At 44.1% G+C, this 17,009-nt stretch overlaps 1 protein-coding gene across 3 annotated transcripts in view; it reads right to left on the bottom strand.

The window, feature by feature from the left end:
• Positions 1–17,009, bottom strand: part of ATP10B (ATPase phospholipid transporting 10B (putative)) — a 269,423-nt gene that overhangs the window by 35,427 nt on the left and 216,987 nt on the right. For all 3 annotated transcript variants that reach the window (XM_044230157.1, XM_044230166.1, XM_044230175.1), the window contains 4 exons: positions 8,523–8,714; positions 5,929–6,529; positions 3,419–3,528; positions 594–720 (listed from right to left, as the gene is read on the bottom strand). In XM_044230157.1, the coding sequence (XP_044086092.1) occupies positions 594–720; positions 3,419–3,528; positions 5,929–6,529; positions 8,523–8,714 (1,030 nt within the window). The remainder of the gene's footprint in view (positions 1–593; positions 721–3,418; positions 3,529–5,928; positions 6,530–8,522; positions 8,715–17,009) is intronic.

The following is a 17,009-nucleotide window of genomic DNA, read 5'->3' as shown; positions in this document are numbered from 1 at the left end:
ATCCAACTCTTCTTCAGGCCCCTCCCTCTGCCTGACAACTCTCTGCCTTTGTTTGGCCAGCTCCTCTGCCCTGCTCATTTCCTGCCTTCCAGCACTCTCCCTGGCCCCAGTCTACGCTGGTACCTTCTATTTTGTGCCCATACCACCAGGTGAATCTTCCAGCCCGGCCCTCATCACACTTGGTTGAAATTCCTTGTTTAATCATCCGGCTTCCTCGCTAGATTGAGCTCTGAGAGGATAGGGCCTAGGGCTCTTTTTTGCTAGTCCCAATACCTAGCATGCCAATTGGCACATAGTAGGTGCTCAATAAACACTCAAATAACTGGAGGAGAAGTAACCAAGGTCCTGGGCTTTATCCAGCAGGCAGTGTGGGAATGCTCCTGGGCATCCTCAGGAAGCAGCTTGTGGAGTCTGGATTGGGTATCTGTACCACTTGTGCCAAATACCTGGAAGGGCACTCCAGGGAAGGCTTTTAATTGAGACACATCTGCAGCAGTGCCAGAGTCAGGGCCAAGAACTCCCTCTACAGCGTGTAGCATTCCTTTTTTTTCTTTTTCTTTTTTTAAAATTTAGTGATGACTTATTTTAGTTACCGAGTAAGGTGAGTTGATTCTCCAGATGCTGTGCAGTCTCCATTAGAAGCTCATCTCGGTTGTCAAGAGATGCCTCTGCCTCACACCGGAAGCTGGCCCACCGCTGGAAGTCGTCTTCAGTTATGACCTGCAGGACAAGGAAGAGGCTCTTTCCAAATGTAGGGTGAATCCCAGAGCATTTTCTGTGGGCCTGTTTGAGGTTCCCTACACAATTAGATGTAGGAATTACACTTCCCTACACAATTATTTCCCCTCATTGATTTTTTTTTTTTTGAATGCATGAATCAGTGATATATTGATCCTCAGGTTCCTTTATCACCAGCGAGCCCCTGCTGTGCTCTAGACACTGGAGGTATAGTAGTGACCAAGATGGGCAAGATCCCTGCATGCCTGGGCTTATGTACTAGTGGAGGGTAAGAGACATTAATCCAAGTAAATTAATTAAAAGGACAGATCACTTTAAGGGATTACAGAAAACAAAAGAGGGTGACGTGATAGAGTGTGACTAGGTGGGGGAAGCTGTGTGGTTATCTCATTTGGATCTTCAGTTCTCTTAGACAGAGTGACATGCGAGTTGAGATCCAATGATGGGAAGGGGTCAGTCATGGAGAGGGGCAAAGGCAAAGTCCACGAAACATCAATGAACTTAGCTTTCTTTCTGTTCCCTTGAATATACCAGTTGGCTAAAGGATGGAGAGCCAGATAAAGAAGAGGCAGCATGTGTTGGAGAGGATGTGGAGAAAGGGGAACCCTCTTACACTGTTGGTGGGAATGCAAGTTGGTGCAGCCTCTTTGGAGAACAGTGTGGAGATTCCTCAAGAAATTAAAAATAGAGCTTCCCTACGACCCTGCAATTGCACTCCTGGGTATTTACCCCAAAGATACAGATGTCGTGAAAAGAAGGGCCATCTGTACCCCAATGTTTATAGCAGCAATGGCCACAGTCGCCAAACTATGGAAAGAACCAAGATGCCCTTCAACGGATGAATGGATAAGGAAGATGTGGTCCATATACACTATGGAGTATTATGCCTCCATCAGAAAGGACGAATATCCAACTTTTGTAGCAACATGGACGGGACTGGAAGAGATTATGCTGAGTGAAATCAGTCAAGCAGAGAGAGTCAATTATCATATGGTTTCACTCATTTGTGGAGCATAACCAATAGCATGGAGGACAAGGGGCGTTAGAGAGTAGTAGGGAATTTGGGTAAATTGGAAGGGGAGGTGAACCATGAGAGACTATGGACTCTGAAAAACAGTCTGAGGGGTTTGAAGTGGCGGGGGGGTGGGAGGTTGGGGTACCAGGTGGTGGGTATTATAGAGGGCACAGCTTGCATGGAGCACTGGGTGTGGTGAAAAAATAATGAATACTGTTTTTCTGAAAATAAATAAATTGGGAAAAAAAAAAAAAAAAAAAAAAAAAAAGAAGAGGCAGCAATGAGGCTGGGAAGGTAAGCAGCAGTCAGATCTTGTATAGTCTGGTAGACTATTCCACCAGCAACTGGAGATACACAGTAGCTGGAAGAATCCAACTGGAGGACGTATCTTCCTCCCTTAGAGTCCATAGCACATTAGACCCCTCTGCCGGCATCATGTGCATACTGTCTCTAATGGCAATAAATGATTCTTTTGTCCAATAATCAAATATTCCTTGCTTTTCCTTCTGTACATGGCATTATGGGGAAAACCAAGGGGACACGTGTAGGCCTTAGCTCTTGAGGAATTCATAATTCTATTAGAGGAGACAAAAAGGCACAAAGAATTTCAATGGAAAATAGAAGGTGGTAAGGATATACCTACAATTTATGGATAGTAAGCTCTGGTCACTGTCTCAAGCACTGAGATATATGTTACTTTAATCTCCATGATACCTGTATGAGATAGGGACCATTAATGCCATTTTACAGATAAGAAAATCCCAAACTCAAAGAGGTGAAGAAACTTTCCCAAGGTCACATAATAGGCAAGTAGTGAGATTGGGACTTGTACCTGGGTAGGTCTGAGTTTAAAGTGGGTGCTCTTAAACTTAGTTGCACTAAGTGTTATAAAAGAGATGAAGAGCTCTGGGAATTTATAGAGAAGAAACAACTTTTAGTCATCTAGAAATGCAGGCCATCATACCTCCCTTATCTGATTTTTAGGTGCCTCATTAGATGCCCTTACTCTGGGATTCATATCTCTTTGCCTGCCTCTCTAGCAGGGTCTGCAAAGTCAAAGGTCTGCAGGGCAAGAGGTTGGTAATTACAAGACTACAGTTGGGCCAAGGGCAAGGAAACAGGGAAGGTAGGGGCTGTGACCAATTGCAGAACACAGAAAAATATACCCTATATTAAAGGGATCAGCTACGACAAAGCTCTAGCTATGAGTTGCTCTTCAAGAATGGAGACATGGTTCATCAGATCCTCTAAATTTTTAAGAGAAACCAGAAATCTAGATTTTTATGTGATCACATAGTCTCTCCCAAATTTAAAGTCTAGGCAAATAATGCAAAATTTAAAACGTCTACTTTGAAGGTAAATTTAGAACACTAAAAATTATTTTATGAGTTATGGGTTACCAATTATATATGTATATATAAGGAAAAACAGGGAACATCAAAGCTACACTGAAATGGAACCTTGCCATTCAGAGTTCTGCCCCAGCATAATTGTCAAGATCCTGGGTCTTTATGGTGAGTCAGAATAGTGAATTTTGAAAATATATATTTTTCCGAATTTTGAAAATGTTAAAACAACCAATATTAAGGGTCTTCTAAAAAGAAATAGAAAGGACAGACTCAGGGTTGAGAGCTTATAGCTACTAAAAAGGGTATTTATTTTTACCTTCTTGGCGATGCATAGTGTTCGAAGGCCATCTCTTGCATACAAGTCTAGATGCTTTTGGGTCCTGGCTCGAATTTTCCTCACCTTCTTTTCCACATCCGTGTCAGTTGCTGTCAAATAGTCATTGTCCTCCATGAGGTCATGTACAAATGCTTGGGGATCCTTGTTTCTAACACTCTGAAAGAGTGAGGAGGAATCCCCTTATAGCCCACCCCAGAAATATGGACGATCTCTTTTGGTTGCCATGATATTGTGATAACGCCAGGAATCCTTAAATTTTCTGCTTTCTATATTTGATCCACGAAAACCTGGCTGAGAAAAGTCCTATTTAGGGATGGTGGGTTGTCTTAGGTATTGTTCCCAAACACAAGTTTGCATCGAAGTAATCTGGGAACTTACACAAATAATAGAGGTTCCCAGTTGAAGCCCTGCTGAATCCAGACACAGAAGTCTGAATCTTTGTTGTTACCTCTGGTGTTTTCCATGTAGCCAGTTATCCCTGGATGATCAACAGTTTGCTAAGTTTTAGACATACCATCCATGATCCCCTCTGTCCTCTATTCCAGTCTTTATACAACTGAGGGCTCAGGATAGCCACAGCTCTAGATCTCATTGCTAAGCTCTTCATCACATTGGTTTTTTTGAGTTAGGCTTTCTTTCTATAATAGGAAATGGCCCTAGGAAAAAATATTTTTTGCATTTCCTATAAATCTAGCTTGAAAAAATACTTCATTGTGTTGTATAACGTTCCCTTTATGAAGTCTGATGTGTTTTCTTTTATCTTTTTCTCCTGAAAATCCAGTACTTTTTTCTATCAGATAAAAAGTATGTTTTGGCCTGGGTTGGCAGGTCTGGGGCAGCTCTGATGCCATCCCCACCTCCTTTACTTAAGATGTCACAGACATCACTAATCAGATGCATCACTGTATAAAGCTGAGCTGGGAAAAGGCTTCCAAGTCCTTCTTTACCAGGGCTGGATTGCGATCTTCAGAGACCCTAGGTAGTAAGCAGATTTTGTGTACCTCCTCTATTCCCTCCATATAATGCAAAATCAAACATACAATTCATTACAGTAAAATAAATATAAGGAAGTGCAATAAATCTCTGATTTTTCCCATGATACTATTCCAAGGCTGTTTTTATGCAATATAAAAATCATTTTAAAGATTATCTCATTTTTCAGATACTACTTTTTTCCCTGGTGTCTTCAGCACAATCTTTGTGTTTATTGGGCACTACTGTCCCAATGGGCACTGTTTATAGTATTTTATTTTCAAAGACACTAGCTCCCTGAGATGAGTCCCTTTTGCCTTCTACCTGTGTTCCTTGGAGTTTATTTTTTTGCTCAGGCTACCAGGAACCTCAGGGTCAAACTGAATGCTCAAACACTGTAAATATATTATACCTAGGGTTATTTTCTTCTCTCCTTTGCAAAGCGTTGATTCTCAATTCTTATGGTAATATTGTGTCCCTGTCTTTTATTGGAAGCATCTCTAATCCATTTTGGAATCAGGTGAGGAACAAATAAAAAAAAAAACCCCACAAAAAACATCTCTAGGGCAGTTTGGATGGCTGTTGCCCAGGGATAGAGTGCTGTGGTTCCCTTGACTCAGAAACACTGAATTCATTGTCTGCCAGAGTCTGGGATGAAGAGACCTAATTAGCTCCCTTCCCATTCTAAACACTCATCAATCCCCATGAACCTCTTGGCTTTGATCCACAGCTGATACTGCAGGAGGCACAGGGCTGCCTGGGCAATTCTAAAGCTTGGCTGGAATCTGCTATCCCGGGAGAATCATGGCCCCATAACTGTCTTCTTCTTGTTAGCAATCAGGAAGCGGCTGCACACTAATTCATGCTGCTCCAAAATTGGACATGGATATGTAGGGACTTTGGAACATTTTTCTGGCTTGGCTCAAGTTTATGAAAATCCATTTGGGGGAGGCTGGGGAAAAGGATGATAAAGAGCAACACCTGAGGCTTCCCAGAGCAGACTGGGCCTGGTGCAGAATTCTGGTGGCATGGAAAAGGCTCCAAACTGGGATTCAGGATACCCGGCCTAGGATTTATCACTGGTTAGCTGTGCACCTCTCTTACGTCACTTCCCTTTCTGGGTTCAGCTGGCTTCTCTCCAAAGCTAAGAGTTAGGACCACAGTGTGTTCTAGGGCATGTTAATGGGTGTCATGGTAGAAAAAAACTATGTACGGCTAATCCATATTTAAATGAGTTTGAAAAACCAGAAATTGGGATGAGGGTAAAGAGGTTTCTTCAGCGTAAGACTGCCCTAAGTGTTTAATAAGCTCACGAGCACCGTAATTCTCCAGGGCTCGGAGATGCAGAAGGCAGCATGATTTAAGGAACCTGCTCTGAGGAAAGCATCTGTGGCCTCTGTTCAAATTAGGATCTGTGGGACTAAGCGACACTATAAGTCAAGCTCCTTATGACTGTTCTGTGCTGCCTCTTAAACCAAGGAGCCCTCTTCCTAGAGCCCTGGTGAGGTGGGACTCACCGCACGCTGGGTCTTCCAGCAGATCCATGATAACTGAGTCTGCGCCCTTGGTGTAGACGATGATCTCGCTTGTCAGTGGGTGCCTCACCACCACGGACATTCTTTTCCTGACAGAGTCAAAGCCCAGTGTGTAGAGGATGTCAAAGGTGAGGCAGGTGCCCTGGGGCAGGCGCACGGTCACCTGCTCTGGTGTCCGGGACACCAGTGTGACGCTGTAGGCACGGGCCGCGTGCACGAGGGCTGCCTCATCAGGACTCTCAGCCTCATAACAGAGCTCAGGGCTGGCCAGGCCTAGAGCTGGGGCCTCCAGCACCTCCTCCAGGGAAGCCTCCAATCCAGACGCCTGGATGTCGCCCTCGTCCCATGCGTTGCTCCTATAGCCACCATCTGTGGAGTAGCCTCCGCTGTACACAGATGCATCGTCTCTCTCTTCTGAGTCTGTGGTAGGCATGTTGACTCCCAAACTCTCCCCCAGGTCAGTGTCAGAGGGTGCAGTAGATGAGAAGGACTGGCTGAGGTTCAAAAGCTTCAGTCTGTGGAAGAGCTGCTGAATCTTCTCCAGGGAGGTCCCCAGAGCCTTGGTCGAGGGTGGCACGGTGACCTTGTGGTCAAAGGAGGAAAGTAGAACATTTAACTCTCAGTGTTGGAAAAAATGTCAAGCTGTTTTATGGAAGACTACGAAGGTCATTTTGTAGTAAGTACATTGTTTGGGGTTTCAGTGATTATGGGCTTCTCTTCTCTGTGAACCTCATTTCCCTACTTTTTTAGCATGAGGGAATTAGGCAAGATAGTTCTTTCTAGTCCTGACGTCCTAGGGATTGATAATGCTCAATTTTACCATCCTGCTCTGGTCACGGACAAAGGAAAGAAAGGAGACAAAGGCCAGACCCATATTAAGAGTTCACATTACCTAAGTCCTTACCATGGCTTTGTTTGCTTTATCCTTGCATTCAGCATCTCATCTCACTCTCCCTAGCAACTCTAGGGGATGCTATGTTATCACAACTTCTGGATGAGGAAACCAAGACACAAAGAGGTTAAATAAATGGGCCATAACCACCTGGTGTGTAGGTAGTAGAGCTGGACTCAAATCGGAGGCTCCCTGGCTCCAGAGATTGGACTCCCGAGCTCCCTGCCAGCTAATATCTCCCCATTAATTTGGAAACTGAGAGTTAGATGCTGTCTTTCCCAAAATGTACTTCTTCCTTTCTTGAAAACAGAACTAATTTCTCAGGTAATGTTTTCTGTCTCCCAAAGCTCTCTAAAAATTTTTTGATAACTTGGTGAGTTTTCAGTGGCTGGAATGACTGTTCAGAGCAGTTTGGGATCCAGGTATAAGAAAGGGAGGCTCTGGTTTGGTGCCTGGGTGAGCCTTCTTTTTCCTGATTTCACATCACCAGTTATAACACTCAGTTATTCTCATCAGTCACTCATAAGGGACCTTGGGTGAGAGTTTGTGGATCATTGAAGATCAATCCATCTTTAGTACTAAAAAAAAAGTCAGAGTATAAACTTTTATAAACAGCCATCCAGCTGCATTATTTCTAAATTGGCAGAACTTCACCCATGGTGTTAATAATAATAATCATAATAATTTTTTTTTGCCCTCACATAAAAGCAGAGACCAGGGTAATGTGATATTATTATGGAGTTGTACAGATGGTACTCCTGTGTATTGACTATACTTCCTTTGTTAAGTTGCTGAAACTCTCCGAGCCACTGTGTCTTCACTTGTGAAATCCAAGGACGTGCCTTATAGGGTTTTGGGGTCGTTGATAAAATGGTCATGCAGATGATGTGTTTAGCATGGGGCCTGGCACATACCAAGTGCTTAGTAAATATTAACTTTTAATATCTATCCTATAGACAGATAAAGAATTTGAAAGCTATAGAGAAAGTGCATATATAACTTCTTCCATTTTATTTAAAAAATGAGGAAACCGAGGCCCAGAAAAGATAAAGAATACGTTCAAAGTGTCACAGTGATGAGATGGTGATTCTGTGACTAGGGCTCAAGTGTCTTGTCTCTCTGTTCAGGGCATTACCTCTTTTTTTTTTTTTTCCAATTTATTTATTTTCAGAAAAACAGTATTCATTATTTTTTCACCACACCCAGTGCTCCATGCAAGCCGTGCCCTCTATAATACCCACCACCTGGTACCCCAACCTCCCACCCCCCGCCACTTCAAACCCCTCAGACTGTTTTTCAGAGTCCATAGTCTCTCATGGTTCACCTCCCCTCCCAATTTACCCAAATACCCTACTCCTCTCTAACGCCCCTTGTCCTCCATGCTATTGGTTATGCTCCACAAATGAGTGAAACCATATGATAATTGACTCTCTCTGCTTGACTTATTTCACTCAGCATAATCTCTTCCAGTCCCGTCCATGTTGCTACAAAAGTTGGGTATTCATCCTTTCTGATGGAGGCATAATACTCCATAGTGTATATGGACCACATCTTCCTTATCCATTCATCCGTTGAAGGACATCTTGGTTCTTTCCATAGTTTGGCGACTGTGGCCATAGCTGCTATAAACCTCTTACCCGAGCTCTCCTTCCGTGCATCCCACCACCCACCCCGCGATCCTTACCCTCTGCCGGGGCTGTGTGGTTGTGGAGACCATGACAGAGTTGCAGATGGTCAGGGCAAGGAAGAAGTCAGCAATGGAGGAGGCGGTGGAGGGAAAAGGCGTGGCAGCTTTGGTGTCGGACGAGGTCTCCAGCCACAGGGCAGCATCTTGCACTTTGGGCAGTAGATTTTTATCTGGAGTCACATCTTTTTCCTGAAAAGGAAAGGCCTGGATGAGAATCTTTCCTGAAGGGACAGGGGAGGGAGGCCCCTCCAGCAGATTCTTTGCACATCTGGGAAAGGATGATGCAGTCGTTCCTGAAGTCATGTCTCCAGCACATCTCCTCCTCCTACAGGCCTAGTCAAGGCATTCGTATGTGATTCCTCCCTTTCCCTCCATCTTGCATGCCCATCAGTGACAGTCTCTGGCAGCCCTTCCCTCCCAGTTTCTCCCTGCCATTTGCCCTTCATTCCTGATGCTTTCAGCCAGGCACAGATCTCTAGTCCTCAAATCTGGATTTCTACATCAGCCTCTGAAGTGGTGTTGCTGCTTCTCACCTCTCTTCTTTCTAACCTTTGTTAGGTATTAGCCATGCATCTATCTTTCTTTCTTTCTTTTTTTTTTTTTTTAAGATTTTGTTTATTTATTTGACAGAGATCACAAGTAGGCAGAGAGGCCGGCAGAGAGAGAGAGGAGGAAGCAGGCTCCCCGCTGAGCAGAGAGCCTGATGTGGGGCTCGATCCCAGGACCCCGGGACCATGACTGGAGCCGAAGGCAGAGTCTTTAACCCACTGAGCCACCCAGGTGCCCCAACTATGCATCTTTCTAAAACATCATTTCCCTCAAGGTATTCTTGAGCTTGAAAACCTTCAGGAGATCTTCACTGTTAGCATAGTCAGTTTGGTCTGGCGTCTAAACTCTTCCACAGTCTGCATTCCCACTCTTTACTCCTGCCGCTTCTCCGTGCAGACCCTCTGCTCAGCCTGCTGGTTCGCTTGATGCCTCCTCGGTGTATACTCCCTTTAAATGCCTCTGACCACACCCTGGGGGAAAAACCATCTCTCTGCCCAAATCCCACCTAGACTTCAGTAGCTGTGAGAAGTTCCCTCTGTCCATGAGATCTTATCCAGCTCACAATGAGTTCTCAGCCTTTTGAGCCACAACAGCGTGTTCTTGAACTTAGAATGTCCATAAGAGTCATGTAGGTAAGGTGAATGAGGGTACTGGGCCATGGGACAGATGAGGATGCTGTGGATGGCAGGGGCTGTGAGCCCTGGCAAGTCCTACCCTGCCTAAAAGCTGGCAAGTGTTCTGCTAGTGAGCTGCTCCAGTGCTAGTCCAGTTTGCCAGATCTATTGATTTTTCAAGAGGAAGAGAGATGATGTGAGAACTCAGTTTTTTTAGAAAGAAAAGTCTGTGGGCTGGATCTGACTCATGGGTTTCCAATTTTTCACATCCTTGAGGAAACTGCACTTGTGCCGTCCCTTTGGAATTCACCACATATTGACCTATATTTAAAATTCAATTTTCTTATATCCATGTTGAATCTCTCTGGAGATAGGGTAAGAGCCTCAGACATAGAGACCGCATTTTCCACAAAGCTGTACATTCAAGAGCCCCGGCTCTTGCTTTGTTTGAAGCAGAAGCTCAACAAACACTGACTCCTAATAGATACGACAAAAGTCACCAAGCAAAGATATTTCCACACAAAACTACTTCTATCAATGTTCATAGTCCGTAGGTTAAAGTTTAGAAGAAATTCAATGGTTGAAAAAGATGGGCTGAAGGAATCTGGATTAATTTGTTTTGGGTTAAGACTGAGTGCCAGTGAACTGGACTGAGTGCCAAATAAAACCCAAGTTGAGATTAAAAAAAAAAAAAAAGAAGAAAAAAAATGAAACAGAACCCTGTGGAGAGAGAGCCCTCAGACTGTGTCTTCTCTGATTACCAAAAGCGGTGACTCCAGAAGTCAGACTGGATTCTCTCTGGGGTTGCTGGCACAGGTGAGAGCACCGAGGAGGGAACCCAGACACCCAGGAGAGCAGCTTGATGCCTGCAGGGATGAGAGTTGGGCTTTCCAACAGCACAGGGAGGTGAAGGGAAATGGACTGGAGCAAAGAGTTCCAGCCTTCATCTGCAGGGCTTTCCAAGAGTCAACATTACACTCCTCTGGTTCACACCATCTTAGGAAAACAACATCCAGAGAAAAGTACTTATTAACAGGAAGGGTGCTAGTAAAACTATATCAAGTCTGCATTTCTTCTCATTGTCTTGTGATAAGCAATGTTGAACCAGCCAGACCTTATGGTGTCACTATTTTCAGAAAGCCTAGTTAGGGAGCATGCACCTATCCAACCTCTTTGCCTTTGAATGCAATTTTCCTAGCAGGAGTTCACTTTGATATAGCTCTTCCTACTTTTCCAAGCAAAGTCATTTATGTGACCTCACTGACTTCTCACAGTCCCAACCTAACTGAAACCCAGAAAGATGGGCTGATTTAACCAATCACTCAGTGAGCCAGTATAAAGCCAGAATCAGATGTCAGACCCTTTGACTGCAAGTCTAGAGTCTTCGTTTCCTTTCCATGGTCATGGTAAAGTAGCAGTGCTCCCTTATTAATGCTCATCGGCAAACGCCCCAGCCAGATTCTGGACCCCACCCACTGCCTGTTATCAGTGCACCATCAACACTCAAGGGGCCCTGAGCGCGTTTCTTAAGGTAGTAATGATAGTTTCTATGCATACAGTACTTCTTCTATTCTGGTTACCTGCATTATCTCACTGTGGTTCCACAGCAACCTTATCTGTTGAGTACAATCATTCTCCTGGTTACCCATGTAGCAGATGAGGATACTGCTACCCTGGGAGATTAAGTGTTTTTCCCAAGGTCACACAGTAAGTGAAAGAGACTCCTTTACTTGATTTGAGATAGTCCAAACAGAATTCATGCTCTTAACCTCTGTGCCAGGCAAGACCCCCCAACGAGGAGGAAGTAGCCTTTGATACTGACAGCAAGCATCTTTGGTGTTTGGCATCCCAAGCACAACTAATAGGCTTATATATCTAATCCTTAGGACTCAGCAGATAGTCTGTGAGATTATAAAAGGGATTATGGGAATCTCTTTTTTTCAGGAAAAAGATTTCATTTGGGGCTGAGGGTATACATGAATGGGACTCTTTTAACCCTTTGCACAGATTCACAGAGCTGCGGACGAGCTTGGAGGTCATCAAAGCCAAATGTCCCATTTTTCTAATGATAAAATTGAATGTCAGAGAGGTGGGAAGTGAACTACTCAAGATTGAACATTATTAGGGTCAGAACTAGGGCAGTTTTCACACCAGCTGACTCCCAGCTTCTGACAACACACTGCTTTGCTCCAAGCTATGCATTACATATTTCCAAATGGTGACACAGTTAAAATGATTTAATGGCTATTTATTGCTTGTTCATTTACCCTTTAGTCTATGAGTGCCATGAAGGCAGAGACAGCCCATGGTGTTTCCCCAGTCCCTGGCAGACAGCAAGCGCTCAAACCCATATGACCCCCCACCACTGATGAACTCACGGGATCTCTTTGTTAAAGCTCTTCTTATTTCAACCCAATCATACAAAAAACAGCAGGCCCAGCCTGCAGGTGTCAGCAGCAGATGTCCGTTAAGCTTTATCCTGTCACCACAGACTGTTTCCACAGGGCAAAGTTCTTCATGGTTCCCTTCGCCCACAGCTCATTGGTTTCTTGTCTGGCCCATTAACATTTAGGAACTTGGCACTTAGGACACTTAGAGAAAGCAATGCTCCCACCCACCTCTGTGCCCTTTGGCTAGTCTACTTCTCTGAGGGAAGAGAAATATAAAATTGTGGGTTACCTGGTTGTTCAGGTTAGAGCTCTGTGGCAGCCAGCCACCCAGCTGGCTGGATTTCTTTCTACTGCAGAACACCTAAAGCTCATTCAAACTTTCTTTGTTGAAGATGATCTATACCCACTATACCCTCAAGGATCCTATTATTATCATTTATATAATCATTTGTATTACCATTTATATATATAATTTATTGAGAAATTATATCAAAGTCAGGTGTTTTGGTAAGTGTGTTCATGGATGTCGTTTAGTTATCATGACTGCATTGAAATAGGTACTATTATTCTCCCACTTTAATTATGAGGTAAACGAGGCTTACTGAGTTTAAGTAATTTGACCAAGGTCACAAAGTTAATAAAAAGGATGGGGCGTGGGTCCAGTTCTGCCTCCTGATACCAACGCCTGAACCCTTAAACTCCATGCCAGCCCTTCCCAAACGTTAACATGCACACAATCAACTGGGCCTCTGGTTTAAACTCAGATGCTGATTCAGTGGGTTGGAAGTGTGGCCTGGGCATCTGCTTTTCTATAATGCTTATACCGCCAGTCCCAGAACCCCAGTTCGAGCAGTGAGAATTTATATGGCCACCATGTGCTACATGGCTGAGCTATGTCCCACACTGAAGGCTAGGGAAAGCAGGCCGACCTTCAATCTGCCACTTTCTTCTCAGTTTTAACGATTACTCACTCAAGTTGACATTGACAGTGATCACTCATTGGTTGTAGCAGTTTGCTGCTATCAGGAATCCATGGAGTCAGCAGTGAAAGTAAAAGGGGAACCCTGGTGTCCAGCCTGGAAGAAAAGTCTCTGTGGCGTGGTTCTTCCGGGGCCTCCATCTCCAGGTGTCAACCTCTCTCCAACCTGCACCTTCTGTTCGAGCTGCTCCTCAAAACCCCAGTTTTCCATGTCACTTGCATTCCTCACTGCTCCCCACTAGATGGTCTTCTCTTTGCTCTGGTTAATCTTTAATTTTGTCTCAAATTAAGCTCAGGTGCTAACACTTCCAGGCAGCCCTCTTGAGGCTTCATCGGATGCAGGCGCACCCCTTCTGGGCTCCTATAGCCCCTCGGCACCCTACACCCAGCATCAAAAGGAGTGTTCTGTAGGCACTGGTGTTCTTCTCTCCTCTCTTTTGGGTTGTAACTTCTGAAATCAGGGACGAGACCCTATTAAACCTTAAATCCCTGTGTTTAGAACAATACATGCTATACTGTGGAAGCTTACTGGAAGTTTGACAATAAATGACAGGCTATTCCAAAGAAATGTAGATACTGAGTAGATACACAGAATTGGCAGAAGTGGGCGGAAGCACATCCTTCTATTTGTTGTGGGTGACTGTCTGAACTAATAACCTCTTGGGAAGTATCAATCAAAATAAAAAAGATACAATTTAGCAATCATGTTTGAAGAATACTATAGAAAAATACACATGTATAAACAGACAATGGCTCAACCACCCAACAAATTCTAACAGCCATTTAAAAAAAGATGAGGCAGCTCTCTATTGAATATCTGTCTACATCTATGAAATACTCCCTCAGATTCACTAGGTTAAAAGAAAAAGTCCAAAACAATGTGCAGGGTGTGCTAATATTTGCACTAAAGGGTGTACTCACGTGTGTACTCACGTGTATACCACACTTGTATGCTCCCATGTAGGTAGAACATCTCTGGGACATACACAAGAAAATGAAAATAATGGTTGCCACCGGGGTTGTGGGAAGAGAAGAGGAGGGAGGGAGACTTATTATTTATCATTTGACCTTCAGTTATTTCTAATACTTACTTAATTATGTGGTTATATCACTATTGTGTAAACAAACTTTCTGGGTTGCTGGGGAGCTGGAGGCTGAACTATGGTTTAAGAAAGTTACGATTTTGCCCAGGTTGAGGCTGTGAGCTAGAGGCACTACCTTTCATTCAAGAACTGGGAGAGCCTGCGATGCCTGGGTGGCTCAGTTGGTTAAGTGGCTGCCTTTGGCCCAGGTCATGATTCCAGGGTCCTGGAATTGAGCCCCGCATCGGGCTTCCTGCCCAGTGGAGAGCCTGCTTCTCTCTCTCCCTCTCTCTGCCTGCTGCTCTGCTTACTTGTGCTCCTCTCTCTGTCAAATAAATAAAATCTTGAAAAAAAAAAAAAAAAGAACTGGGAGAATCCAATGTTAGCAAATATTTGCTTAAATAGAAGCATGTGGATTTAAGATAAGCTCTTCCCAAAAGGGACATAAGCCCCAAGGAAAGAAACTAAGTGGTCTAGCAAGAAGGGAGTTTTCCAGATCTTGCAAGACCTCATGCCATGTGAACAGGGTCACCGCAGCTGTGCACCACCTTCTGGTACCCTGGAAGCTAAGGGAGGCACAGCTGGTAGAGGCTTCATCTGTTCCTGCCCTGTGTGGCCACATTATTCCGAAAAGATTTTGTGTGCTTGGCTAATTAAATCAGGACTCTTATCTAACTTTCGAGTGGGAGTTTGTATCTGTGGGCTGTCCTCATCTGTCCAGAGAAGACTGGAAGTGCTGCACACATTTCTTTCAAAGAAAGGAAGGAAGACCAAAACTAAGGAAAGGAGGCAGAGGGCCAAAGACACCGCCTTTACTTTTCTCCATTGCCTTCTTTCCAGACAGGTGGGAGAGGCCACGCCCACAGGAGGAATTGGTGGTACCATCTGGAGAAGTGTAAGGGCTCCAGTGCGAGTTTTATGATTAGGATGATATTCTTTGGTCTGATGGTTCCGGAAAACCTCTTGTAAGTGGCACTTCTAAACAAAGACTCTCTGCTCAAATCTTGGCTTCTTACGCAGCTGGGAGGGTGGGGGAGCCATTTCATTTTCCATCTGCCAGTACTCTTAAACTGGCTTAGAACTAACTCACCACGCTCCTAAGTGTATTATCCCCACCCTAAAGCCACAGATTTTATAGCAGCCAATTAAGAGGCATTAACGGATACTTCCTTGTTCTTTGTAGTAAAAGAAAAAAAGCCAGCTTCTGTTGTTGTGAGCCTTGATGCTCATTTTGTTCGGGGTTTAGGGCAAAGTTCCAAGGAAACCAACCACCACCTTCTTTAGATTGTGGTAGGGTGCTTGCTCTGCCAGGTCTTGGCATCGTGGTGGTTTTAGAGGCAAGTGCTGACTGATTTACAAAGGGAAGGTAAAGAACTGGTGGTGCCAAGAGATTATTATCCAACCAGACTGAATGCCAGGTGGGCAGATGGAAGAGGACGCAAGCTTGGAGAGCCTGCCAAGGGTGGGCGGGGGCAGGAGCCAGGAGGTCCACCCCGGGGCTGCCACCGATATTCTCTATGGACTGACTCAAGGATCTGCCACTCCAGCCACAGATATTTTATGTGTTAGTATCAGAGCCCTTTAAGGCCGCCCAAATCACCCTCTTTAGCCACTTCCTCCCAAGCTATAGAAGATGTCCATTTGAGCCAAATGAAGATGATTTCCTAGGGGGGCAATGCTAGGTTTAGAGAGGTTCTTGATCCTGTTGCTCTCTAGAATCATCAGAAATAAAAAACATGAACACTCAGACCCTACCCTAAACCATATATACTAGAATCTCACTGGAGAGGGCTTCACAATGCATTTTATGAAAACTCCCATTTCCCATGTCATCAGATAATGAACATTTATACCAGCTAGAGAGCTTTCCTTGGGAAACACTGTTTTAGACTTCTACTAGTTATCTATCTGGAACACATGATTTTAAGAATTAAGTCCTCAAAATAAACTCAGGAGACAGAACAATAGTCCTTCTTAAAGACGAAGACCTTGAGGTTCTAGCTCAGTAAGCTCACCAAAGTCACAGAGTAGATGAAGGAGCAGAGATGAAAACCTAGAGCATTTGAACCCGAATGTACCTAATTTATAGCTGAAAGGGACCTTGCAGGTTGGCATGAACATCATGCTATTTAACTTTTAGAAGAGCTGCTGATGGTTGTAGGCCCTAGTGATAGATAGGCCCTGAATAGAAGTTCCCCCGGCTGGCTCAGGGCTGCAGTTTTCCTGAGCCACTAAGATTTGTCAGGCTGAACAAGGGGAACGAATCTGTGTGTTGTCCCAAGTGAGATCTACAAAAGAAAGCTTCCTGTTTCTCTCTGCGTGTCTTGGGGGAGACATTCTCAGGCACCTGGGATGCCCACGGCATCCATGACTGGAAGGTGTCAAAAGACACACGCAACGCAAGACTTAGCATCTGTGCCCGGTGAGAATTCACTAGATGTATTGTTGAAATATTTAGGTAAGCAGCTGGAGGAGGAGCATTATAGTCAGAGGGGACAAAATTAAATTGAAGAAGAGAAAGATGCAACAAAATGCATGTTCTGTTATCTTACCTGAGAAAAAGAAGGAAAAAAAAGTTCTTCCTAAAGGCATCTATGGGTCATTCCTCTTGTATGTTTATGAGCATCATCTGTCTTAACACATGGCTAATGCTTTATCCTTGCTAATGTTGCATTTCTTTGTGTGGAAGTAACATAAGAGTTAACTTTGTACTCATCTCAAGTTTAATAAGTAATAACCCAGAACACATAGACTCACAGAAATTCATTTCTGTCTCGATCAGAAAACCCTTTTAAAAAGCTTTTAAAAACTAGGTAGCAATATGGAATATGCTTTTGATATTATTTCAGATTAAAAAGACCCATCACACT

This window comes from Neovison vison, chromosome 1, assembly GCF_020171115.1.
Source record: "Neovison vison isolate M4711 chromosome 1, ASM_NN_V1, whole genome shotgun sequence".
Lineage (NCBI taxonomy): Eukaryota > Metazoa > Chordata > Mammalia > Carnivora > Mustelidae > Neogale > Neogale vison.
Note: the sequence above shows the minus strand (reverse complement) of the source record. Positions and strands in the feature narration are given on the sequence as shown.